The 25,462-nt window shown below is 41.0% G+C and overlaps 1 protein-coding gene across 4 annotated transcripts; it reads right to left on the reverse strand.

Annotated features, from left to right (window-relative positions):
- Positions 1-1,740: 1,740 nt before the first annotated feature.
- On the reverse strand, positions 1,741-23,470 carry PRMT1 (protein arginine methyltransferase 1). Of its 4 annotated transcripts, none has more exons than XM_070726438.1 (12): positions 23,226-23,305; positions 16,983-17,040; positions 15,817-15,860; positions 12,069-12,167; positions 11,315-11,470; positions 10,869-10,932; positions 9,445-9,587; positions 7,577-7,664; positions 7,239-7,354; positions 5,115-5,265; positions 4,416-4,537; positions 1,741-2,623 (listed from the first exon to the last, which is right to left on the reverse strand). In XM_070726438.1, the coding sequence occupies exons 1-12, from the start codon at positions 23,253-23,255 to the stop codon at positions 2,540-2,542; spliced, it is 1,155 nt and encodes a 384-aa protein (XP_070582539.1). In that variant the 5' UTR covers positions 23,256-23,305; the 3' UTR covers positions 1,741-2,539. The 4 variants fall into 4 exon arrangements, with proteins under 4 accessions (XP_070582539.1, XP_070582543.1, XP_070582540.1 ...); XM_070726442.1 differs by having other exon boundaries at positions 16,987-17,040; positions 23,226-23,280; XM_070726439.1 differs by lacking the exon at positions 15,817-15,860 and having other exon boundaries at positions 16,987-17,040; positions 23,226-23,470.
- Between the last annotated feature and the right edge of the window lie 1,992 nt (positions 23,471-25,462).

The following is a 25,462-nucleotide window of genomic DNA, read 5'->3' on the forward strand; positions in this document are numbered from 1 at the left end:
AGATGGGGGTGGACATTGGAACTGGTCATAAAGTACCTTTTGTGGGAGTGGCGTCCTAATTTCAAGCAGCCATTGACTGGTTGAAAGTTGAAGATTTGCAAGCAACAAGGCTCATTATTCCCTGTTGAATCCAAGAAGCAGAACCTTGTTTCCAAATCTAATCAATACTTCTATTTATGCTTTTGCTGAGTCAACAGTGAAATATTATCGTCTTGGTAATAATAGAGTTTCCTTTAATATAGCTCTCAGTAAGCAGGTTTTACAATAAAAGGAATCGATCTAATAAGGGATGGATACCCTTTGAAAAGCTGCCAGCTATCTAATGAAGGATCACAGAAAGCTGGCTGATATGCTTGGACATCACCAGGAGCATTTTCATTTCATTTTAACCACTAGGCTTAAGGGTGATCGTAGCAGGTGAATTCTTGAGACAGGACACTCCCATTTCTACTACGAAAACCATCCAATCCCCCATAAAATAATCTTTGGAGTCACTTTCAAACTGACTTTACAGTCAAACTTTCAAGCTTGGGTTCCTGGGAAGGTGCCAATTGGATGTTGGGAATACAGATCCTGGGGGGTCAACTCCCGATTTAGGAAGCTATAGCATTTATTAGTCATTGCTCAAAAACTGACTTTCCAAGAAAAGCAAAAATATTCAGAATAAACTTTTGGGGAAATTACGGTAAGTTAGGCAGATATTCTTTTATCCAATCTTGATATATTGAAAATGAAAATGGCAAAAAATTCTACATATTGCATCTTCCTCATTTAATTCCAACACCTCTTCATCCAAACTTGTTGGATGTTGGCATCATCATGTTAGCTATACAAACTTTGATTTTTCATTTTGAGACAATGTGAAGAATTAAGGTTGATTTAATACACTTGAGCTACAGTATATGTTAAGGATTTAATCCATATTTGTAATGAGTGGAGATGTAGAAAATGCTTTCATAATTCAGATAGTTTAGAGAAGGGGTATCCAACTTTAGCCACTTTTAAGACCTGTGGACTTCAAGTTCCAGAATTCCTCAGCCAGCCATGTTGGTTGAAGAATTCTGGGAATCGAAGTCCACAGGTCTTAAGTTTAGGGCTATTACACACTTGCAGCAGCTGCCATCTGTATTAGGGACACAATGTGGCCTACATTGCTCTCCTGGGCTAAGCCTTCTTTAGCTACGTGGCTAAGGAGTCTATGTTGGAATCACTGCTGAAGATACAATTTCTATACATGGAAAAAGTTGGGTTGCTATCCTGACTCTCGGGACTTACTTGTAAAAAAAGTTCACGGGTAAGAGGATGGAAGTCCTTTGTGTCCTAAATCAGGAGTCCCCAACCTGTGGGTTGTAGAACACTATTGGTCCACAGCCGATCTGCAACCGAGCTATGTGCACACGAACTCGTGCAAACATTGCATGGGGTCGCAGCCCCACTCAGCACGAGCATCACAGGTGCTCAGGGCCCCACTCAGGTGAGCTTTGCAAGCACTCTCGAACCCGTTTCATGCGCATGCCATAAAACCACCCCTTTCCCCCATCTCCCCCGGTCAGGGCTGTCAACCAGGAAAGATTGGGGAACTTCTGTGCTAAACACCCTGGGTCAGATTCTTTTGGAGTTCTCCACTGTTCAGCTCAACCCTTCATCCCGTTCCCACATTTTTTTCCCCCTCATAGAAACACAGCACAGGAGTTTTAATAGGCAGATGCACTGTCTTTTTCTATTAAAAGAAGGAGCAAGTGGTTTCAATGTCTTTTATTTTTTTTTCCTCATGAATGTAACCATATAAAAACCATAAGTTATGAAAGTCACACTATGTCAGCTTTCCAAGAGCAAGGGCTTAAGAAAAAACACCATCACCCTCCACAGATCTGAACAGGATATTTAAGAGGGAAAAGTACAAAACCGCCAGTGAAGAAACACCACCCACAAAATGGAGATGCCTTTTTCACCCACACCACCACGTGCCCCTTGATTTGAAAAAAAAAAAAAACCCCTGTTGGGATGCCCATCCTGCTGACTGGACGTATGTAAGTTTATGTACCCCCGAAAACCGAGCAACGTTTGCACTAGAGGTGGTGACAAGGAATAGTGTTACATTGGGGGTGGGGAGGGGGAACGGGCTGGGAAGGAGAAAAAATTTAGGCAACAGTTTGGCAGAAAAGACCAACAATGATTTCCAAAAAAAAAAAAAAAATCCATGATGGAAGCCTGCTGTTGGCACTCAAGCCTCAGAACAAACGGACGGACAAACCACGTGCATGTCTTGGATTGTGCTAACAGCCTCAGTTCCTGGTAGCTGGGGGAAGGGAAGCCTTTTGAAAATAAAGGGTAAGGGGATTTGGGGTGGGGGAATCTTGGCTATTTCCCCCCTTGCCTCTAATACTGACCCTCCTTGCTGGCCCAGAGTGCAGCTATAGGGAACTACACAATGAAATGCATTTGTGATACATCAACGGAATAGGATGACAGAGAGGATTTGCTCTGGGTGCAAGGGTTGTTGAAAGAGGAGAAAAAAAATTATGTGGGAACAAGGAGGTTAACGCATCCGGTAATCCGTCGAACAGGACAGCTCACACAACTGCCCCTTGAAGTCCAAATCAATGGTGAAGTCCAGATCTCGCTGCATACAGAAAAAGAAAATGAGTTAAAACATTTTTCCCACACACAATGTATTCCACCATACACAGGAAGTTCAACCTCATCTCAACCTCATTAAGAGAAGGGAGGTTTACTTCTCATTCCTGTGCTACAAAAGTTGTTATATTCCCTTTTCAGAATGTCAGCAAGCATTTTGTTGTGTTCTTTAACTCTTCCATCACATAACTTGACTATTGGGGCAAACAGGATTGAATTTTAGATCCTTTCCCAATAAATTATCTACAGTTCCTTCTTCGCCCTCCTCATCAATCAATTTCTTCCAAGCAAGAAGGATTTTTGGCAAGAAATTTTGTTGCACCAAACACATTACAGGATAGCCACATTAAATGTTGTTCGACATATGGGAACTTCAGAATGGCAATAATCTCTTGTTAAATAACACTGATGCAGCAAAAGTCAGTCCTGGAATGAACATAGCAGGAACTTCTTGCAGTAAGGTAAAGGAGTCCCTGTGGATTTTATTTCACTCGTAATTACCAACTGTGGTTTGTGTGTGTGTGTGCTCATCACTGTTTCAAAGCCATTGAGTCAGTGCTGTCCAAAGACATTTCCACAGTTGTGTGGCCAGCATGACCTCAGAGAACGCTGTTACCTTCCCACTGAGGTGGTACCTAGTTATCTACTTGTATTTGCATACTTTTGAGCTGCTAGGTTGGCAGGATCTGAAAAAAGCTTGGGAGGTCACCCTGGCACATGAAATCACGGATCTTGAACCTGGGCTGCTGACTTTCCAGCCGACAAGCCCAGTGTCTTAATGACTAAGCCACTGCACCACCCCACCTGCTACAGTACATAAACTTAATAAGTTTAATTTTTGGAACCTAAAATATTATACTCAAAAGTACACTGAATTGGAAGTTTTACAAGCTTGCCAAATCCGGAAAGACTTCCTGCATGACACTTTAAGCATGAAAGCCCATAGGTCAGACACACATGCACAGAAATACAGCAAACAGCAATTTGCTGTTTGGCAAATTGCTGGGAGGCCTTTTTTCCTTGTTTTCCTCCCCCAAAACTTAAAGTGTGCCTTATTCTCCAGTGCGTTTTATACTCTGAAAAATATGGTATCTGCCACCAAACAATGTATAGACATGGGAAATTTCCTGAATCAAAATAATGTAACAAATATTAAGAGGGCAAAAACTAAACACAAATTTATTTCATTAAAATCTAAGGGTCTTTGCCCCTGCCCCCCCAATATCAAATTAAAATTATATTTGGGTAACCGCTTACATAGGAGCCTGTGGAGTTATACACACAACTTTCAGTAATTTCAGGTTATGAATATTTATCCAAAACTACTACTATGTCAAAAGTGTTATCGCATAATAGCATTTTAGACAAATGTTCCATTCCAAAATAGAATGTTTCTTTGCTAGTTCGTCCACTACATGCAGAGATAAATTTAACTAGACCAGAGGAACAGAACATTTCACGCTTCCCTACTTAATAGGAGCAAGAGCATCTTAATCAGAATTCCAGCCAACCACAGCCTTCTCCAGCAAACCATTTCATCTCTCCCCATCACTGCACATCCAACACTCTGTGGCCATCACTATGCTTGTTCCTCGCTATATTGTTTCTGGTTAGTTACCTTTTTGCCTAATATGACCTTTAGAAAAGAAGCATTTGTATTTTTGCAAATCTAAGCAACGAAGAAGCTTCTATAAACTCAATTTCTATTTGACATTGGAGGAAATTATGTTAACTTTCTACAAAAACACTGCAGGAAAACAACCACCCTCCTGACTCACATTGTTCTTGGCGTTGGGCTTCATGCCAATGGTGCCAAATATCTCCTCTCCTGTCTTTACTGTTAGATAGTCTTCCATGTAAAAGACTGTCTGTTTCCAGTGGGTATAGGGAGATTCAGGACCTGAAGGTAGTAAGAGAATGAAACTGAAGAGAAGGCAGTCAGGAGGAATAAAAGATGTACCCAAATGTGTCTTCAACCATAATATTTTCATCCATATTTATTTATTGTATTTATATGCCGCTCACTCCAAACGGACTCTGGAAGTCCTCCAATAGTTCTACTTTTCAATCTCTCAATCGGTAAAATCAACAAGAAAGCTATAGTGATGGATACCCAAGCTCCTAAAAAAATCTAGATTAACTTGCTTCAATAGTCCTACTTATCAGCAATAGTTTAGTTTAATAATACTTAACTTTAGCCACTTTGAGACATGTGGATTTCAAGCCGGCATAGCTGCTTGGGGAATTCTAAGAGTTGAAGCCAACTCAATTTAAAGTCACTAAGGTTGAGAAACATAAATCTAGCCTTTCCAGTAGTGCTACATTTCTGTAAAATATTAACTAGTCATATTTTAAAACTGAAAATTTCATTGGTTTAGTTCTAGCCTGTACCAGAATATTAATATTGTAACACCCAAACTCCTCCACATTGGATTATTCTTGCTGATTTCCCACACCGAGTCAAGAAATGCCCTTACTGGTAGAGAATCCAGTTCGCTTGTGGCATCGGGTAAACTCTATGTTGAAATAGGCGACCAAGGCATGGATGTAGTCATTGCGCTTCACTTGGAGACAGAAGGGTGATGTGAAGGTGAGATCCTCCACCTTCACTGTGTAGATGTCCACCTCCTGCCACAGGTGAATAGGAAGGGGAGAGAAAACAAGACAGGCTGAAAAAAAGTCACCATACCTTCATTATCCTCACAAAACAGTATCTATCGTTCTTTCTGATAGCAAGCTTCTGCAGATTGCAAAAGTAGCAATCCTTTACAGTCTGAACAATAACATCTGAAAGCCAAATATTTGGAGGCCTCCTGATATGAACTAACATTTGACACAAAAAGGTGAGCAATCTGTAAAGTTTTTATGCACCTGTGTAATCTCACTATGTTCATAGGTAGTTTGCTCTGTTCTGGGCCATAAGGTGATATATACCAACTCTCTGATTGTTTCTCCCTTTTTTCTCTGGAGAACAGAAGATAATACTCCCTTGCTGCTTTTCAGTACAACAATCTAGCACAGTGATGGCAAACCTAGGGCACGGGTGCCACAAGGAGCCATATCTGCTGGCACGTGAGCTGTTGTCCTAAATCAGCTACAACAGGCATGTGTGTGCTGGTGAGCTGATACCGAGGCTCTGGGAAGGCATTTTTTGTTTCCAGAGAGCCTCCTGGGGGATAGGGAGGGCGTTTTTACTCTTCCCCGGCTCCAGGGAAGCCTTTGGAGTCTGGGGAGGGTGAAACATGAAGCCTAGTGCTGGTGTTAAGAAACAGAAGTTGGGAAACAGGACGTTTCCGGCCTCCAGAGGGCCTCCGGGAGGTGGGGGAAGCTGTTTTCACCCTCCCCAAGCATTGAATTATGGGTGTGGGCACTCATGCATGCGCAATAGCACACCGCACACTCTTTTGCCACCTGGACAAAAAAAGATTCACCAACACTGACCTAGCATTTGTTCTTAACCTGCATTTGCGAGAGCAGTCATGGGCTTACCTAGGTATGCCCATGTTTCACCATCACTCCGCAGCCTGCATTGGCTGCCGATCAATTTCCGGTCACAATTCAAAGTGTTGGTTATGACCTTTAAAGCCCTTCATGGCACTGGACCATAATATCTCCGGGACCGCCTCCTGCCGCACGAATCCCAGCGACTGATTAGGTCCCACAGAGTGGGCCTTCTCCGGGTTCCGTCAACTAAACAATGTCGGTTGGCGGGCCCCAGGGGAAGAGCCTTCTCTGTGGCGGCACCGACTCTCTGGAACCAACTCCCCCCAGAGATTAGAATTGCCCCTACTCTTCCTGCCTTCCGTAAACTCCTTAAAACCCACCTTTGCCGTCAGGCATGGGGGAATTGAATCACCTCCCCCGGGCATGTTCAATTTATACATGGTATGCTTGTGTGTGTGTCTGTTAGTATATGGGGTTCTTTTAAATCTTTAAATATTTTAATGTTATTTGGATTATTTATGATTTGTTCTATCTTGTTGTGAGCCGCCCCGAGTCTTCGGAGAGGGGCGGCATACAAATCTAAATAATAAAATAAATAAATAAATAAATTTGCCTATTTCCATCATTTTCTCCTGGTTATATGCCAGGGCTCTTCTCTCTTGTCTACAAAGTTCCCAAAAGGGTCATTTGCATGCATAATCCAAACCAGCAAGTGTCAGAGAAAGACAAAGCTTAGAGAGGCCCTGCCAAAAAAGCCAATGCTCCTAATGCAGTGACAGGCACTTACAATCTCTATACACATGACATCTAAATATTGAGTAAGATTTAGAATGATTTAAAATGTTGGATAGTAAATTATCTGGGCTGGCACTATATTTTCTCTAAGTTCTGAAAAGTTCCTAGCATGCCGCTCTGAGCAGCCTTCTTTGGGAACAGTTTAATGTTCCCCTTAATCATGGTCACTGTGCTTGATACTGTTCAATGATTTATATTAATTGGTCTTAGTACTTACTTACAATAGGAAAAGGTGATCAACACTAGAAGCAGTGTATGACTATGGCCAGTGAGCACCTAAATGACGTTTCAGGCAGGGCATTCATATCAATGGCAAATAAGAAAATCAAAGGCAGAATGAGAGTAAACCCAGCCCGTCATACCTTGATAAGACAGGCGTTAGTGACCAACTGCTTTGGGTCAACAACATCCACCAAAGGCTCTTTGATTGCCACGTCTTTGATGCATGACATGTCAAATCCATATACATTCTCCCACCCTGCAATAAGAAACACAGAGTTTAGAAGGGGTTTAGATTCTGGAAAACCTTTGCACACTCATCCACTAACAATCAAAAAGAAGAATTAAAAATAATTAAGAAGCAGAGAAAAAAATGTTCCCTTAAAAGAATCACTAGGAAATATATTTCCCCCACATGAATATGACTCCTTATATGCTCAAAAGGCCTGGCATTCTTTCTGGGAAATAACTTGGTACTTACAGTGGATCTTGTAATCTTTGTACTGCCGATCTTCAATAGCAGTGATGTACAGTGTGGCACGGTCTGGAAAAATAAGTCCATCTGGGGTCTGGCAGAAAACGGATGGTAAAAAAAATTAGCCACAAAACAATTTAATCCTTTTCTTTGTGGAGAATCTAATTTCTTGATTAGAGGAATGGGATGGGGAGGGACACACAATATACATGTCAGAATTCCTGTCTCTTACAATTATTTATACACCAACTTTCAGAATAACAATACAGTACTGAAATACCCAAATGGCTTACAAGCAGTATAAATTGTTCTAAATAAAAATAAAATAAGGACATTTCTAAAAATCTTCCCATAGTATTATGGGTATTAAAGACGCTGTAAGGAGAGGTAACTTAGAGCAGTTAACACAAGTGTTAAAAACGAGTAACTAATCAGGATTCAAATAGTGTGTTCTGACTTCTGCACAAATTACAAAAAGCAATTTATAATTGTTACATGTCTATAGCTTGAAACCACAATGCATTAAGAGTCTTTAAAGGCAAAACAGGTAACATGCATTCTCAGAACATTATCCTCAGACATCCTTAAGATGGGGGTCAGGAATCTGTAGCCCTCCATGTTACTTAAATTCAATCCTTGTTTCCATTCATATTGACACTGTAATTAGATCTTCAGGAACTTCAAAGGGCTACAGATGCCGCAGTGTGTCCTAGTATAATAATGGTGTTAGCATTGATAGGAAAAACTATTTGCACTCAGAGTGAACGCCAAAGGGGCTGCCATCATAGCCTGAGTGACCACAACCAAAATGGCTGAAATACTTTTGCTCAATTGGATATTTTTGCTCAATGGAGAGGAATGTTCTATTTGCCTTACTTTAAGACAATCTTTACTTCACATCAAATCAAATTCTGTATTGCAGCCCAGATCAAATAAAACTAATTAAATAAAATATACACAGCTACCAGGTAGAATATAAACATACCAGATAAAACATTAAGTCATATTTCAACTACTGGGCAACAAATTGATGTGGAATTTTTTTTTTTGCAACTTTTACTTGTGTTTCCCTACTTCTCCATTAAGAATGAATTTTTAATTCTGTTTTATGTTATCAAGGACAGATTTTTCATGAAGCATAAATATTCTTGGGAAATTCATAAAGTATAGCACTTTTGAAGACTAAATATGAGGAAAGAGTATGGTTTACAATTTTGTTTTCTGTTAAAGACCACAGACTCTCAGGAACATGTCAGCTTGGAAGCAAAACGTATTATTATTCTTTTTCTCCATTTTTACCCAAGAAACTGCAGGTGAACTTTTGCCAGAGGTACAAATAATTATTTTTAATGGGGTTCTGAAAAAGAATTAAGAGCTGAACAATTCCCATTATTATAAATTATGCCCTTCTGTCTTACTGTATTTTTAAAGGAATTAGTACTATTATGAAAGACTAGACGATTTAGGTACTGGAGTGAGTCTAATGAATCAGGCTATAATCCTGAGACTTTAGAGACAAGGTCACTCTGAAATGTTCTTTTGGTCAAGAGACTAATAGCTATTATTAGTGATGTGCAAATTTCTGAAATATCTTGTGACCTTGAAATAGCTGTTCTGAGATCAAACAGCTATCCCATGTGCAAAATGGTCTTCTCCAATTATTCTGGAAGTAGTTATTTTACATTCAAAATGCTTCAAATTTTAAAAAAGTTTTAACATTAAAACCTCTGAACAAATCTCATCACCATTATCCTGCTACACCTTGTCCTTTTTGACAAATGGAATTTTTCACAATCCAGATTTGAAAATAAGGTCGGGTCTGGCCAGCTTAGATCTAAGCACCACTGGCAGAAGTCGAGGATTGAGAGACTTACCAGCCACTTATCCCGGGCATAGATGACAGTATTAAGCATGGACTCATAGAAGAGACAATAGCCCATCCATTCACTGATAATAATATCAACCTTTTCCACAGGCAACTCCACTTCCTCCACTTTGCCCTTGATGATGGAGACCACTTTAATGGAGGAAAACCACATTTTAAAATTATGCTTCCGCAAAAAAAGAGATGGAAATCAGTTTGGCAAAGATGACTAGCACACAATACTCCTAGTTGTAACTGTCAAGCAATCTCACAGGTTGTTAAGTGGATGGCGTCCCAGGTAAAAAACAGTTGCTGCATTGAAGTGGGGAGACCCTGGGGTACCTGGCACAGGCAGATTTCTTCCTACTGGGAAACTGAAAATTCTCCCTGATGAAATCCAAGCAGGACTTTAATCTCCAAATCGAGAGTCTACACTGTGACTTCTCCAACTCCCTGAAGCACCCTATAAATCCGTACCAACCTGCCTTTCTGTTCACAGACTGAAAAATCCCACTTGGATTTCAGCTTCTTCGTGTTTCTGGGGATTGACTGATAAAGTACTTGCCTAAGGATTTCCATATCAAATCTAAGCAGGCATGAAGCTGAAATTCTTTTACAAGAAGTTCTTTTATCCAGCCCCCAGAAATGTAAGAATCCTCTCAGTAGGTGGCAGCATCTTGAAACCTTCCCTACCAGCTTCCCCACTGACTTTCTGGGAAAGCCAGCAGAGAAGATCAAAAACAAAAAATGACATGTGTTCATTCTTCCAAGATGGGTTCTTCTTTGCATACAGATCTATAGACAGAATTTTGCCAAACTAAGCATTTGATTTGGCAATCAATGGTTATTGAAACTCTGTGTTGGCTGAGGCAAGCATGTTGGGGGTCAAGGGAAAGGGAGGGTCTTGCCTTCTCTTTCTGCTCAAGATCCCCATGTACAATTGGTGGGCCACTGTGTGACACAGAATGCTGGACTTGATAGGCTTTGGCCTGATTCAACATGGCTCTTCTTATGTTCTAGTTATCTGCATCTACCATGCATTCGGGGAATTATTAGGGAGGGGAATGGTTTCCCCTGCTTTCTCTCACACAAAGTATCAGCACTGAGTTGTCTCTAATTCCCCACCCCCACCCCACCCGAAAGTCCATCTAACTACATTCTATTGCAAAAATCATGATCACATGATCATCGGGTGCTTGGCAATCAGTTATAAGCATGAGCAGGTTGCCATACATTCAGACTACGATCCTATGATCATGGTGTGTGTGTCTATGCAACTCAGAAGTGCTTTACATAAGCTCATTGTTAATTTGAACCATTGTTCAGTATGGGCCTAAGCTGAGGACATCTAAACATCTGCACAACGGTGGTTTTTTGGATACCCAGATAAATGACTGAGAAATTGAAGACATTTTTTTAAATGAATTTACTTACCATGGTCAAGTTTGTTGGCTTTGACAATTTTGACAGCATAATCAGAGATACTGGAGCATTCAATCTATTAGTTGAGGGTATGTGGGGAATAGGATGGGAGAATAAAGAGAGATGTTTTATAAGCTAATGCATTATATTTTTTTCTTCCTAAATTAGTAAAAAACATTGCTGGAAATACATGTGATGAAATGGCAATGAAGAATGCCAAGTGTTACTATAAAATCAAATGGTATCTCTCTCTTTCCTGTCACCCCAAATCTTCATAGAAATAAGTAATATACATTTGTACAACTTTTAATAGCACCAATTTTTAACATAGAACTCTTGGTGTCTGTCTATCAGAGATTGCTGTTTAGGATTTCATCAAATCCTTTCATCCATTTTGCATCCAGTAGACTCCCATCACAGAACAGAGACCAATAGCATATGAGCATTTACCCACTTACCCCAATGACCCGCTTGGCACCAGCCTTGGCTGCAAACATGCAAAGTATTCCTGTACCACTGCCAACATCCAGGACCACTTTGTCCTTGAAGAGGTGCCGATTGTGAAACATGGAATTTCTATAGGTCAGTGTGCGGACCTCATCTTTCAGCATTTCCTAAGATACAGAAAAAAAAGCATATCAGGGAACTCCCTCAAAATCTATTTACACCCTCCCCCAAAATTGAGAAGACTGGATCTCATTTTTCGTACCCTAAGGCAGTGATGGCGAACCTTTTTTCCCTTGGGTGCCAAAAGCGTGTGCACACATACTATCGCACATGCACGAGTTCCTACACCCATAATTCAATGCCTGAGAAGGGCAAAAATTGCCTCCCCTGTCCCTCAGAGGTCCTCTGGAGGCCAGAGGCAGCCCATTTCCCAACTTCTGGTGGGCCTGTTTTTCACCCTCCTGGGCTCTAGAGGCTTCCCTGGAGCCTGGGGAGGGCAAAAATGCCCCCCCTATCCCTCCAGAGGTCCTCTGGAAGCCAAACATGTCCCCCCAGAACCTCCATACGAGCCAAAAATCAGCTGGCCGGGGCGCACATGAGTGCTGGAGCTGAGCTAGGACAATGGCTGACGTGCCAGCAGATATGGCTCCGTGTGCCACCTGTGGTACCCGTGCCATAGGTTCGCCATCATTGCCCTAAGGCAAGATGGATGGCAGACATATTTAATAAATTAATAAATAACCATATCCCCGCCAATTCTCTCACCTCATGGATCCCAAAGTGAGCGTAGGAATCAAAGTAATAATCCTTGGAAGTCATCTCTTCTGCTGTTGGTTTGCTGCTTTCTGGCTGGGTGCACGAGACCTGGTGAAAATATAGAAAGGCCCAAGTCATCCCAGGACCCCCTAACTTACAATTTCTTCACTTAATTTCATATTTTTTAAAGTAAACATTTAAATTTGTACTACTCATATAATTTCCTATCAATCAATATGCTCTATAGGTGCCTGATTAAATGGATTGTAAAAAGACTTGATACAACAATGTGCTTTCTTAACAATGTTGTGTGTGCAAGAGGCAAAACACAACAAACATTTTTTCAGAGGTGTCAATGTACATATACTTTATACAGACATACTGTATATGCTGCTTTTTTTAGAATTAGTTTTTAATTCTTTAGTAAATTCATGCAACTATTACTTAGATGACGGCCATAAAGAAAAAAGGAGTATTAGTACCTTAGCTTGTAGAAATTCACTCATATCACCCTCTCACAAAATATCTGCAGTAACCCTTTATTCAATTCAATGGTTTGGGGTTTGTTGTTTTTGTAAATTTCATCAATGTCCTTTAGCAAATCTGTTGCTGATTTCTTCTGAACGTGTCACTGTGCATCTATTTTAATGAGGTTGGACAGTCTACAGATATTGCAACAATTCCTTCCTCCCACAGAACCAAATGTTTGGTTTACAAAATCCCTTGCTTGTATCCTGCTTGCTTGGTGGAAATAATTAACACATTGAGGAGATAGTCAGGGCGGGTTCTTGGGAGATTCACAGGCTCACAATGCAAAGGGTTAAAGTGGGATTCTGGTCAGGAAGGTGATGGGTGACCCTGCCATTATAATGAGAATTTCAATAGACAATTTGGAGGGTAAGGGAAAAAACCCACATGCGCCTCTTCTATGCCTGGGATCTCAAGACACTATTCTACACATACTGATTTTAGGGAACGTTCTTTGTGTATGCACTGGGTCTAATTTTCGTGTTTCATTTGGTTTACACATGGTACTACTAAGTAGCATTGTCTGTTCTGACTAATGGTAGCATTTTAGGCAGAAGCTTAAACCCAAGACCAGTTATCCAGACTTTTTAATCAAACATCCAATGGAAATTCTTGGACATTTATTTATTTTTGCAGTTTTGCAAGTGGTGGTTGATGGAACTGAGTAGTAAAATGAGGGGCTAATTCTAAAAATTATAAACAAATAGGACTAATTTCCAATGTAAGGGAATTTTAAAGGGGGAAATTAATTCCTTTTAACTTCTGGTAAACCAAGTTGAAATTGCTTAGTGGAATTAACTATTTATCTTCCTCCATTAAGATTTCTTAGAAGAATAGAGAAGGCAGGAAAAATATAGCTCAAGGCTATGTAAAGCAGGCTATATATTACTTAAATTGGACACATTTTCACAACTTGCATTTTCTAGCATGTGAGTCTTAAAAACAGGTTATAAATTTGGAGGTGGAATTTGAGCCTCTTTAAAAACAAATTTCTAGGGAGAGAAAACTGCATCATCAACTTGGATTAATACCTTTCACTTATTACTTATGATTTCAGTGCTAGACAATTGCAACATACTTTAGCTGCTCCCAGTGTTGAGTGACTAAAAGCTATAGCTGATGCAGACAGCAGATGGCTGAATTCAAGGAAATAGGTCGCCACATAGATGCTGGCAAAGGTATTCATATTCAAAATGGGAGGTGTAACTGGATGGTCAAAGTCCTGCCTCTTTTAATATGCATTGCAAACATGTTTCTGTCTCTCTCACACACAGGTAAAAAGAGGAGGGTCTTTAATTGCCTGTCATGTCCATGATTTTCATGTTCATGTCCATGTCCTGTCCCCCACCCTCTATAGAGTGCATCAATATCAAAGCACATCCTCTTTTTCCAAGGAAACCATTAAAATTCGTGTATAAAGTCACACAGAATTCTCACTGGAATTTCCTGGATTAGAACTCAGTCATTACTCCAATCTTTTCCAATGTGGTGCCTTCCAGATATATTTATATCTCATCCTCAATTTACAGCTATAATACAGGCTGCCTTTCTTTACAGAGGTCATTAAGGAAACTCATTGTTCACTGGAAATGGCCAAAATGTGAATATGAGATGCTATAAAAGTTGCCAAGTGCCCAAAATGCAATCATATAAAAGGGGGGGGGGGCATTAGAATTTCAGAATGGAGTCATAAGTACCTTTTGGGAGGAGGGGTCCATGGTAATTTCAAACAGTTGCTAAGCGGTTAATTGTAAGAAAGACTACCTTTACTTACAACTCCCAATGTTTCTGCCCAACATGTCCAATAGGGAAGCTGCAATCCAACTAAATTTGGCGATATTATGACTGGGAAAAGCCTATTTTTATTGTCATTCAGCCAGAAGATCCCATCTTAAACAAGATCCAGTATCTGCTCCCCACTTCAAATAGCTGTGGCTCTTAAATTATTCCTGCTACGATATTAACTTTTTCATGACCAGAAGAACACTTTTTTCTGCATTTGGAAAGGTGTCCAAAACTCTTAAGTGTCCAACAAACAGATGGTCTATAAACAATTCATACCATCTATTCTGTTCCCTGTTCTGTCCTGGCACATTGCCCAGAGGTTGTCCTATTGTGCATAAACATTTCAGAATGTAGAATCATTGCCTAGCAGTGATACAGCAAGCCCAACTGATTTAAACCACCTTATAATTAATCCTACACATGTTGCCAGACTGCTGGAGGCTATAGATTATACAGAGCAGCATTTCAAAACTAAGATATAGATAATATTAAGTAGCTTCCTCTTTCCTCGCTGCCAGCACCCTCGCCCCTGTGGGAGGCAAGCTGCCCCAGGAGGGCCGGAGGAGAGCACAGCTCCTCACGCATGGCGGTGCACTAGGCGGGAAGCGGTGGTGCTCCCTTGGCAAAAGTGGTGGCAGAGGGGGGCTGCACTAGTTTGTTCTGAGGCTGGGAAGGGAGGAAGCATTCCCCACCCATTCTCCGGGGTTGCAGAACTTGATTGTCAGTGGGGATGTCCCACCCCCAACAGGGAGCAAAGGGGTGGGCAAGGAGGTGCAAGGATCCCCGAAAGACGAGGCGGAACCTGCATACCAGGCAGCCACTTTTTGTGTGTGCATGTGTGCCAGAAACCAGAAGATCATCGGCTTTTCTGATTTCAGGTGTGTGTGTGTGCGTGTGCGCGCATGCGCACTATTTTGGCAAGCGGTGCCAAAAAGGTTTGCTAACACTGCTTTATGCTATGCTTGAGTTTTTTAAACTTTACATGTCCTTCTGCAAAAAGGGGGTTAATAAATATGATAGTAACAGAAAAATGACAACTTGAAATGCATCTCAACAAACATATAAAACTTTCACTAGAAATCTGCTCCTCCCCCTTAGGGGTTGTCGGAAGTTCTCAGTTGTAGGGATTCTTTATCCCAAAAGGAAGAAAAAAAACCCTGGGAACTAAAGATCAAGTGTCTGTCCATTTGGCTAATCAGATACTGAACAGATTAAAGTTGAACTAAAGTTCACCAGCTCCATTTGATGAGGGAAAAAATTCTGGCTCTGATAGAAATGGATAAAAATTTGCCACTTCAGTCTTCTTAGTACCACGATATCTAGATCAGCTCTTTGTATCTCCCTTACCCCCCCCCCACCCACTCCCAATGCTCCCAGGGCAATTCTGTCTCATATTCCCACAATGCACAGGAAAGTTTGGCAGGCTTTATCATTAATGCCCTACCTCCTGAGCTGCTCTACCCCCTGAATGTCCCCAGGAGCAGGGAGCTACAATAAAAGTTAAGGAAAGAATGATCAAGTGCTCTCAACGCAACCAACACCCTGGCTTAGAACCCTCCAGCTCTGTCCCACACGCTCCAATAGGTCAATGTTGGGCAGGTAACATTTTGTTTAAACTGACGACCATGAGAGTAAGTGAGGGGAGGAAAACCCTGATATAGAAACCCTTCACTGAAACATCAACCAGAAAATAAGTTTGATTTTTGAAAAATAAAGATACAACACAAGACAAATATAATTTGATGCTTATTACAATAATTTGCATGTCTGAGATAAATGCTAAAATTTGAAAAATGGTTATTTTGGAATAGATGCTCATAACACCTCATGGGACAATAGCTGACCAGTGGTAGCTGTGTGGAAATCAAGCAATGGGTCTGTTTTATGACCTAACATCCACAACTCTCCCCTCCCCGTATATCAAGGAATGCCTAAACATTTTCTACCAACACCCTGAGAAAACAGTATGAACTTGCAAAAGTAAAAATAAGCATTGGAGCAAAATACTATTATTTTATTTGCAACTTTTATCAATGGATCAAATGGGGATAGGCTCTAGTCACTGTCCACTAAGACAAAAAATATATGCCCTTTATATGGACAGCAGGATGAACTAGTATTTGAAATAAATCACCTGGTCCATATTTTAACCTGTATGGTTTAATATTAACTGCACACACACAAAAGGTATGGTCATGAATCCCGTTCTTTTTTCATCCTGCACTGTTTAGCTATTCCAACTGAACAGGCACTGTGTCATAGGATTAACTGAAAGATACGGGCTAAAAGACGCATACAGAAGCAAGAAAGAAGAAACAAGAATGTAAACTAATTCTGTGAAGAAGGGGGCAAAGAACCAGAAAGTAGGTATTTCTACATCTAGAACGTATGGGAAATGGCGTTTAGTTAGGCCTAGCAGTTTGAGAGAAGGGCAGTACATCTAGGCAAGAGCTACAAAAGCAAGGGGATAACTATAGGTGCAGTTTTAGCAAAAGGCAGATGCGAGGGGGACTAATGAATGATGCATCACCAAGCGAGGAAAGATTTGGCCTGAGCTCAACCACATCCAGGGTTGAGCGCTAGCCTAGTGTTCATGTACTTAAAGGATATTTACATCTTCTAGCGGAGTCTGCAGGCTCATCCCATTAGCCAACGTGGTTACAAAATTCTAGGAGAGAGAGAGTAACAAGGGAAAGATTGTCAATTCGGAGCTCAACGGGAACTGATCCGGAGCCTGGATCATTTAAATAACTAAGATTTGGAGAGGGAGTAAGGCAATTAAAAAACTGATAAAAGTTGACCAGCAAACAAGGAAGCAACTCTGGGATGTCTATGTGAATGGTTAATGGTAGTTTCCTGCAAAGCTTGCCAATGTTATCCAGAAAGAACAATTTCCAGAACTGGAAACCAGCATTTAGGATTGCAACAATCCACCTGGAATCACATATGTGAGATGGGCAGCTGTGTGAATTGAATAAATAACAGGATGGACAAATGCAAGATCGGAGAGGAAGTCTTTAAAAGTCCTCTATGTTAAAAATAGGCTAGCACCCCCCTCCCCCGATAATGTATGCACTTTCTATTCAACTATACTACTAAATAGAATTATAGCATACAGAGCAGGGTTGCCTCCAATCACAAAGAAGCTTTTTATAGGATTATCACAATCCCATGCCAGGAATAGAAAAAAAAACTCATCTGAAATGCCAGCAGAGTTGCTATTCCAGGCATCAAGGTTTCAGTTATACACCTATTCCCCTTCAGTATGTTCAGATATAGCATTCCAAGAGGAATTGATAAACACAACTGTATTGGAAACAGCTACTTAACCCTGTTGTTGTTTCGAGTGTGTGAGGAAAAAAAATTCCCTGCATTTCAGAAACTTGAAATCTCATGACTTTTCATCATTTCAGGGGTTCTCTCTATGAAAATTTTTTTTGGGGGGTGGGGGGCTGTTTTTGCTGGGCAAAAAAAGTCACACAGTTTTCGAGTCTGTGTGAATCAAGCTGAAAATTCTTTATTTTAAGTGCTTGTATTTGGTCAATTTGAAAACTTCTTTCCCTTGGAAACTAGGTTGAACATTTCTGCACACAATGAAATGAAAATTGAAATAAAAAAATAATGCTTATTGGTTTATTTTGCTCATAAAAGCCCGGCCCCCCTTTTTGTGATTTTTTAAAAACAATTTATAGATAGTTTTCAGCCTGCAAAATGCATACAATTTTGCTACATTTGGTGTGGGATTACTAGTTTGAACATTCCTGATCATAAAAAAAATATAAATGAACTGGAAAAAAATGATGCTTATTGGGTTTTTTAATCAGAAATAAGGCCTCCCGCCCCACCGTCTGCTTGCAACCATTTTCACTTTAATTTTTTTTTAGGCTCCAAATCCGAAATATTTTTAATATCTTAGGCATTGATTTACTAAATTTAACATTGCTGATCATCATAAAAATATTTTTGGGAGGGTGGGGGCTAACTTTTTTCTGGGCAAAAAAACTCACATTGAGTCTGCTTTCGGGTCATATACAACCTGGACCAAAAATATTTTTTAGGTACTTACATTTGGTCTTTTTGAAACCTTTTTTCACTGGTAAACTAGTTTGAACATTTCTGAACATAATGATATAAAAATTGAACTGAAAGAATTGATGCTTGTATTTTTATTTTGATCAAAAACCCCTCCCCATTTTTTGAGCATTTCGTGTCAGTTTATATTTTTTAGGCTACAAATCTAAGGAATTTCCCCCCAAGTTTTGATATACTAAATTGAATATTCCTGATCATAAGAAAAATAGAAATGAACTGAAAAAAATGTTTATTTGTTTATTTTGGTCACAAAAGGGCCACCCCCCTCGGCCTTGCTGTGTGCCATTATTTTCACTTTTTATATAGATTTGGCTAGAAATATTGGGAATATCCTTTTGAAAATCAAGCACATGATAGCCGGACAACTAATGTTATGGAAGAAATCCCTTTTACTAAAAACAAGTATGTAATTTTGAAATTTTTTATATAATTTTTATATAAATTGAAATAATTGAACACAGCGGCGGGGGGGAAACATTTATGTGCAAAATAAACAAATAAGCATCAATGTTTTCAGTTCAATTTTCATTTCATTATGTTCAGAAATGTTCAAACTGGTAATTCAATGCCAAAGTTATTGAAAATGTTTGGAATTAGGGGCCTAGAAAAAATTATAAAGTGACATGCTTGGAAAAATGGAGTGGGCACGGCCATTTTATGAGCAAAATAAACAATAAACATCCTTTTTTTCAGTTCAATTTTCATATCATTATGTTCAGAAATGTTCAAACTAGTAATTCCACACCAAGTTTAGTAGAATTGTATGTTGTTTGCAGGCAAAACTATCTATAAATTGAAAACAAAATTCACAAAATAGAGGGGGCTTTTATGAGCAAAATAAACCAATAAGCATTATTTTTTAATTTCAATTTTCATTTCATTGTGTGGTGAAATGTTCAACCTAGTTTCCAAGGGAAAGAAGTTTTCAAATTGACCAAATATAAGCACTTAAAATAAAGAATTTTTGGTTCAAGTCACACAGACTCGAAAACAGTACAAGTGTATAGTGGTTTTGAACAGCGCAGCAGGGTTAAACATTCAGAAGGTGAAACAGAACGCAAAAGGCATGTGGGTACTTAAGAAATTGCATGGGAGACATCCATTAGGTGATAGCTCCTCCTCATGAGACATTCCTGTTTGGGACCATAGAAACATAGAAGAATGACGGCAGAAAAAGACCTCATGGTCTATCTAGTCTGCCCTTATACTATTTCCTGTGTTTTATCTTAGGATGGATATGTTTATCCCAGGCATGTTTAAACTCAGTTACTGTGGATTTACCAACAATGTCTGCTGGAAGTTTGTTCCAAGTTTGACCACCTCATTCCCCACATCTTTAGTACTCTGCCATTTAGATTACCTTTTATAATTTTTTCCACAATACTCTTATAAATTGTCAGCTGACATATATGCAACAGTTATAACACATGATGTCAGTACTAGGCTACTCCTCAGAAAAGAAAATTATGGGATTTCTTTTGGTAGCTTACTATGTGTTACCTGTGTGCCAAAGCTAAGCATCATAACTACATGCTCTCTAGTTGCAACTACTCTGGTTGAATTAGAATTAAGGCAACGCATTATCTATTGAGATGATAATCTTCTTTAATAAACGAAGGCAAATATATGTGTCCCAGGATAATGTTGCAGGATGCAATGTAGCCTAGAGAGAAATTCCTTGAAGATGCACTCCAGCACGAGTCCAAAAGCTCAGAAAACAAAAACCTCTGGTCACGGTGACTAACCCAGGTTAGATCTTGATATCTTCTTTAAATTTATGGAATTGAAAAAGAAGCTGCTAAGACACTTATTTCAGTTAAGTTGGATTCCTACATCAAGCAAGGGCTTAAACTCAGTGGCCTAAATCAGCTTTCAACTTATGAACTTTCAAAGTACTCCCAAACAAGCAGTATCTCCAAGACCGCCTTCTGCCGTACGGATCCCAGCACCCGGTGAGGTCCCACAGAGTTGGTCTCCTCAGGGTCCCATCAGCCAGACAATGCCAGCTGGCGGGACCTAGAGGAAGAGCCTTCTCTGTGGAGGCCCGGCCCTCTGGAATCAGCTCCTCCCCCCGGAGATTCACACTGCCCCACCCTCCTTGCCTTCCGAAAAAGTTTAAAAACTCATCTTTGTCGCCAGGCCCGGGGTCATTAGATCTCTCACCCTGGCCAACGAGTGTTTTTAATTGGACTTATCAAGTGAATGATAATGAATGTTTTAAAGTGCTTTAGGATTTTTTAAGATTTTTAATTATATTAATTGGATCAGATGTTATACTATGTTTATATATATATATGTTATGAGCCGCCCTGAGTCCTCAGAGAGGGGCATACAAATCTAATAAATAAATAAATCTTGAATGCCCAGGTCAAGAAGCTAGGTCTAAATGGATCGTTTCAATTCTATGGGCTCTATTAAAACAAAAACTAAAGGGCAGGTGGGATTGGGGGACATCTAAAATGGGATATGCTGGAAGATGGTAACAAGGATACCTTCCCCACTCAACTATTGGGTCCTGTCATTTCCATTCTAGGAAGAAAACCAGCAAATGAAAAGGATCCCCAACAATGGTGTTTCTGTGACAAAATGAGGAGATATTTCAATTTTTTATTTAGGTATACAGTACATACCAGTAACTCTTTCCTTTGGACCTTTTTAATCTCTGTCATTTGCCAATTTAAATAATGCATCCACTCCTCCTCGATCTTTTTCCATAATCTGCAGCTCCCTGAAGTCTATTAACATTGTAACCTCTGATATCCTAACCTCCCAAATTCAGCTACTACTCACTAGGAACTTTGTCTTTCACCCAAATCTTACCCCGGCATCATCCAAGCTTTGTCTGGAGACTCTGGAATCTTACCTGCCCTCAAAAGATCATTTGTGCAAATTATAACACATGAAAGCAGATCCTCCTCAAAATTTTCCCATTTTATTTGAGGCTTAGTCTTAGAACTGTTTTCCCATCCATAGTAAACCTACATAAAGTGTTACAGTGTTTCCCCAAAAATAAGATCCTGTCTTATATTTTTTAAATCCTAAATCAGTGCTTGCCCTTATTGCCATGTACTCAAAAAGCCCAATTGGGATTATTATCAGGGGAAGTCTTATTTTGGGAGAAACAGGGTAGACTACCATAAAGTGCAGAAGGCAGTAACTCACCACAAAGCATCAGAGATTTTAAGAAAAGATTGGGCATTACTATTTGTCTGAAATGATACCTGGTTTCCTGCCTGAGCAGGGGGTTGAACTAGAAGACCTCCAAGATCCCTTTTCCCACTCTCTTATTCTATATTATGAATAGAAAAGAGCCTCCTTAGGACAATGAGCACAATGGGCCTGTCAAACTAAAGAGCAACCATCCTGAGGAAAGCAATGGTGTTAAGGCCGACCGGTTTCCTTTCAGACAGAAGACAGGGCAAAATTAAGAGGTAAGGGACCACTTCACTAAGAACTGGGGTGGCGCAGTGGTTAGAGTACAGCACTGCAGGCTACTTCAGCTAGCTGTAGTTTAGCAGTTCAAATCTCACCACCTGGCTCAAGGTTGACTCAGCCTTCCATCTTTCGGAGGTGAGTAAAATGAGGACCCAAGATTGTTGGGGGCAATATGCTGGCTCTGTAAACCGCTTAGAGAGGGCTGTAAAGAATTATGAAGCAGTATAGAAGTCTAAATGCTATTGCTATTCACAAAGTCATGATGGAAACAGGCACCCTTTTACAGACAAAATTATGAGGCTGAAAAGTGTGTGTGTGTGTGTGTAGAACAGATGGGACTGGGAGAAAGAGACTGGTCCGTGTGGGTGGGATTCTGCATTTCCACGAGTAGAAAGTATTCGGCAATCCGAAATAGACATTAATATGACGAGGAACTAGCCAAGGGTTTCCCCCAAAGAAAGAAAGGCCAAAGGCACCAAGGAAGCCGCAGGGCTGCCCGTCGAAAAAGCCGGAGCCTGGGCGAACAAAGAGTTCACTATCTGCGGCAGCAGCGACGGGGGTCTTTTTTTTCCCCAGCAGCGCAACTTAATGGGGGGAGGGAAGAAGGGAGGGGTGGCTGCTGCTGCACCGAAGGCTTGCGGCGGGAAAAGCTGATCCATGCGGGAAGCAGGGAACCCTGATGAAGGAGGACCCAAGGCGATGGGAAGGAGGGGGGGCGGAGCTCCAGGGGCCCGGGCCACATGGGGAAGGCCTGCCATGCGGCTCCCATGAGCGAACAACCGTGTTAAAGGTTGGGGGGGTGAGAAGCGTGTGGGGCTTTCCGCGGAAAGGGGAGCCTTTCACGTTTGAAACCACCGAGGCTTTCCCGCCTTAAGCTAGCCAGCAACAGCGCCATACACGAATCTCGGGCGGTTGGAGGGGGGGCAGCGCCTTTTGCCCACCTATGTCGCCTCCTATGTGGGACGATTCGGAATTGGGGGGAGGGGGGCAGGCGACGGCGGCGAAGAAAATGGAACCGGGGGGTTTTGGGGGGAGGGGGAAAAGGACGGTTATTTAAGGGGGCCGCCTGAAGGGGAAAAGGAAGCGACGGGGCTCGGTCGCTCAGGCGACGGAGCCCCGTCAAGCCTGAGGTGGTGGTGGTGGGTTTGTCCTCTGGTGGGGGGGGGGCTTCAGAGGAGTCTCGGCTGAGCAATTCCTCCCTTTCCTATGAGGTTCTTGGAAGATGGGTGAAGGATTAGGGCCCCTCAGAGGGGGAAACCAAGGGAAGACCCCGGCTCCCTTTCTTCTTTCGTTCTCTCCTTCCGCTACCCGACACCCCCCCCTCACCTCCATGATGCAGTTTGCAGCCTCCGCCATCTTGCGAATGAGACAGAAAAAAGAGAACTGCTCGGCGGACTCCCCCAGCCTCTTTCAAGTCGAGGGGAGGGGACGGGGCGGTTCCATTGGGCGGTCTCGACGTCACTCCAAAGGGGAGGGGAGGAGAAGGAGGGCAGCCCCACCCCCGCAGGTTTTCATTGGTCAGTGGGGGGGGCTCCGTCAGTCAAGGAAGGGGAAAGGGCCCTCCCTCACGCTATTTCAAACCGTATTGGGCGCATTTAGAGGAAAAGGATCGGCGCGCGCAGGCTTTTTTTGTTGGGGAGGGGGGAGGAAACCATAGACAGTGGTTATCAAAGGAGAGAGTCCGTATTCAAACCTCGCATTGCAACCGATGCCACTATGAGGGAAGTGGAATATGACAAAGGATAGGAAGGAGGAGGAGGCGCCATTTATTTATTAAAGGGAAAGAGCAGTGGTTAACTCTCATTCCCTCAGATTATTTAAAGCTACGATGCTTGAGACTGCCATCTTTAAAACTCGGGGAAACACTTCGTTATCGAGGTGCCATTTCAACCAAAACGTCGCTTATTAAACCACGTTTTTTGTCGTGGTCGGATTAACCCACCTCTTACAATATCCTTCATTCGATCTGTTTGCCATTTTACAGGCGCCATTGGTAGAAAATTAAATATAATAGGTGGAGTAATTATTACTATAACTAATTCAGTGATTTACATTCATCATCCACGTTCTACTGGGAAGGCCGAACTCCTTTTACTCTTAGGAAAAAATAATTGGTTGAAATTAGGATCAATTAATAAACTAAAAGATATCATTGGCTGGTCTTGTGGTCATTCATAGGACGCAAATCGTCTCCACCAACGAATGAACGCTTCCTGGACAATAAGGGGCGGGTCTTTTTAAGTTCTTTCGTGGAAGCCGGTTGGTAGAAGTTTGGCTCTTTCCTATTGGTCCAACGTGAGGCCATTGACAAAACTGTGTTGGACGAAGTTGGGAAAATTTCGGGTGAAATGTGCTCGGTGGCTTTACTATCACCGCGGAGGATTTTTTTTTTTAAGCAAACTTGGCAAATGAAAAAAGTAATAAAATAAAATTTACATGCAACTAAATCTCATTTATACATTATCTACAATACATTATACATTATCTACAATAGACCTCTCCCCTTTTCTAAGTGGTATGTAAGAAGCCTGCATAAGTGCACCTCTGTGCCTACCGTTCCTGTCCTAATGTCTTTTTATCTTTTCTATCTCTACTTTATGCTTACATTATGTTAAACATACTACAATACAGTACTATATTTGTATGACAAATAAACAAATAATAAATAAAGTATAACCCTAAATCATGAAGCCACAGTCCTTAGACTTTGTATAAATATGTTTATCTATCTATCTATCTATCTATCTATCTATCTATCTATCTATTATTTTATTTGTGAAACGTATGAGATAAGTATAAAATGATTACGAGTACAGGATTTGAATATGAAAAAATGGGGACAGGACGGGATGGTAGAGCCATTGATGCTCTTATACACACCCTTATAGACCCTCTCCCTGCATATGCACACAGGCATCATTGAAGCCTGGAACGGTGAAAAAACAGCCAATCAGCAAAACCCGAATTTCTGAAAAATTGATGTCTGGTTCACCGGTTGTACTGTTTTTTTCGCACTCCAGAGGGTTCAGGGAAGTTTCCTGAAGTCTCAGAGTGCAAAAAACAGCACAACGGACAAACCGAACATCCATTTTTCTGAACTTCTGGTTTGCCCATTGGGCTGTTTTTTGCACTCGGGGGCTGAAGTCTTCAGACGGCGAAACAACCTTTCCCAAGGCTGAAAATCAGTGACATGTTTCAACACCTCATGTGCCTTCAGATAGGGCTCCACGTGGTAACTAGTACACGTGCCATAGTTTCACCATCACGGGTCTTAGCCCAAAATTTCAAGCCTGGTAGCATAAGGTATTCTGTTGTGAGTATGAAAAATGGAGTACTCTTCTTGTGAAATATTTCTGGACTCCCTCAACTGTATTAATGTTCGACAAACAGTGTGGGTTCCAGGCAGATGAGCTGTATTCACGAACTGGTCTAGCAAAGAATTTGCATGCTCTTGTTTGCAGCACAATATTATCAGAGAAGTAGCTTTGCAAGATTAGGTTAACAACTCTTAATGACCTTTTGGCAATGCTGTTACCGGTGAGCTCTAGCACTTAAATCATTTG

Source organism: Erythrolamprus reginae, chromosome Z, assembly GCF_031021105.1.
Source record: "Erythrolamprus reginae isolate rEryReg1 chromosome Z, rEryReg1.hap1, whole genome shotgun sequence".
Taxonomy (NCBI): domain Eukaryota; kingdom Metazoa; phylum Chordata; class Lepidosauria; order Squamata; family Dipsadidae; genus Erythrolamprus; species Erythrolamprus reginae.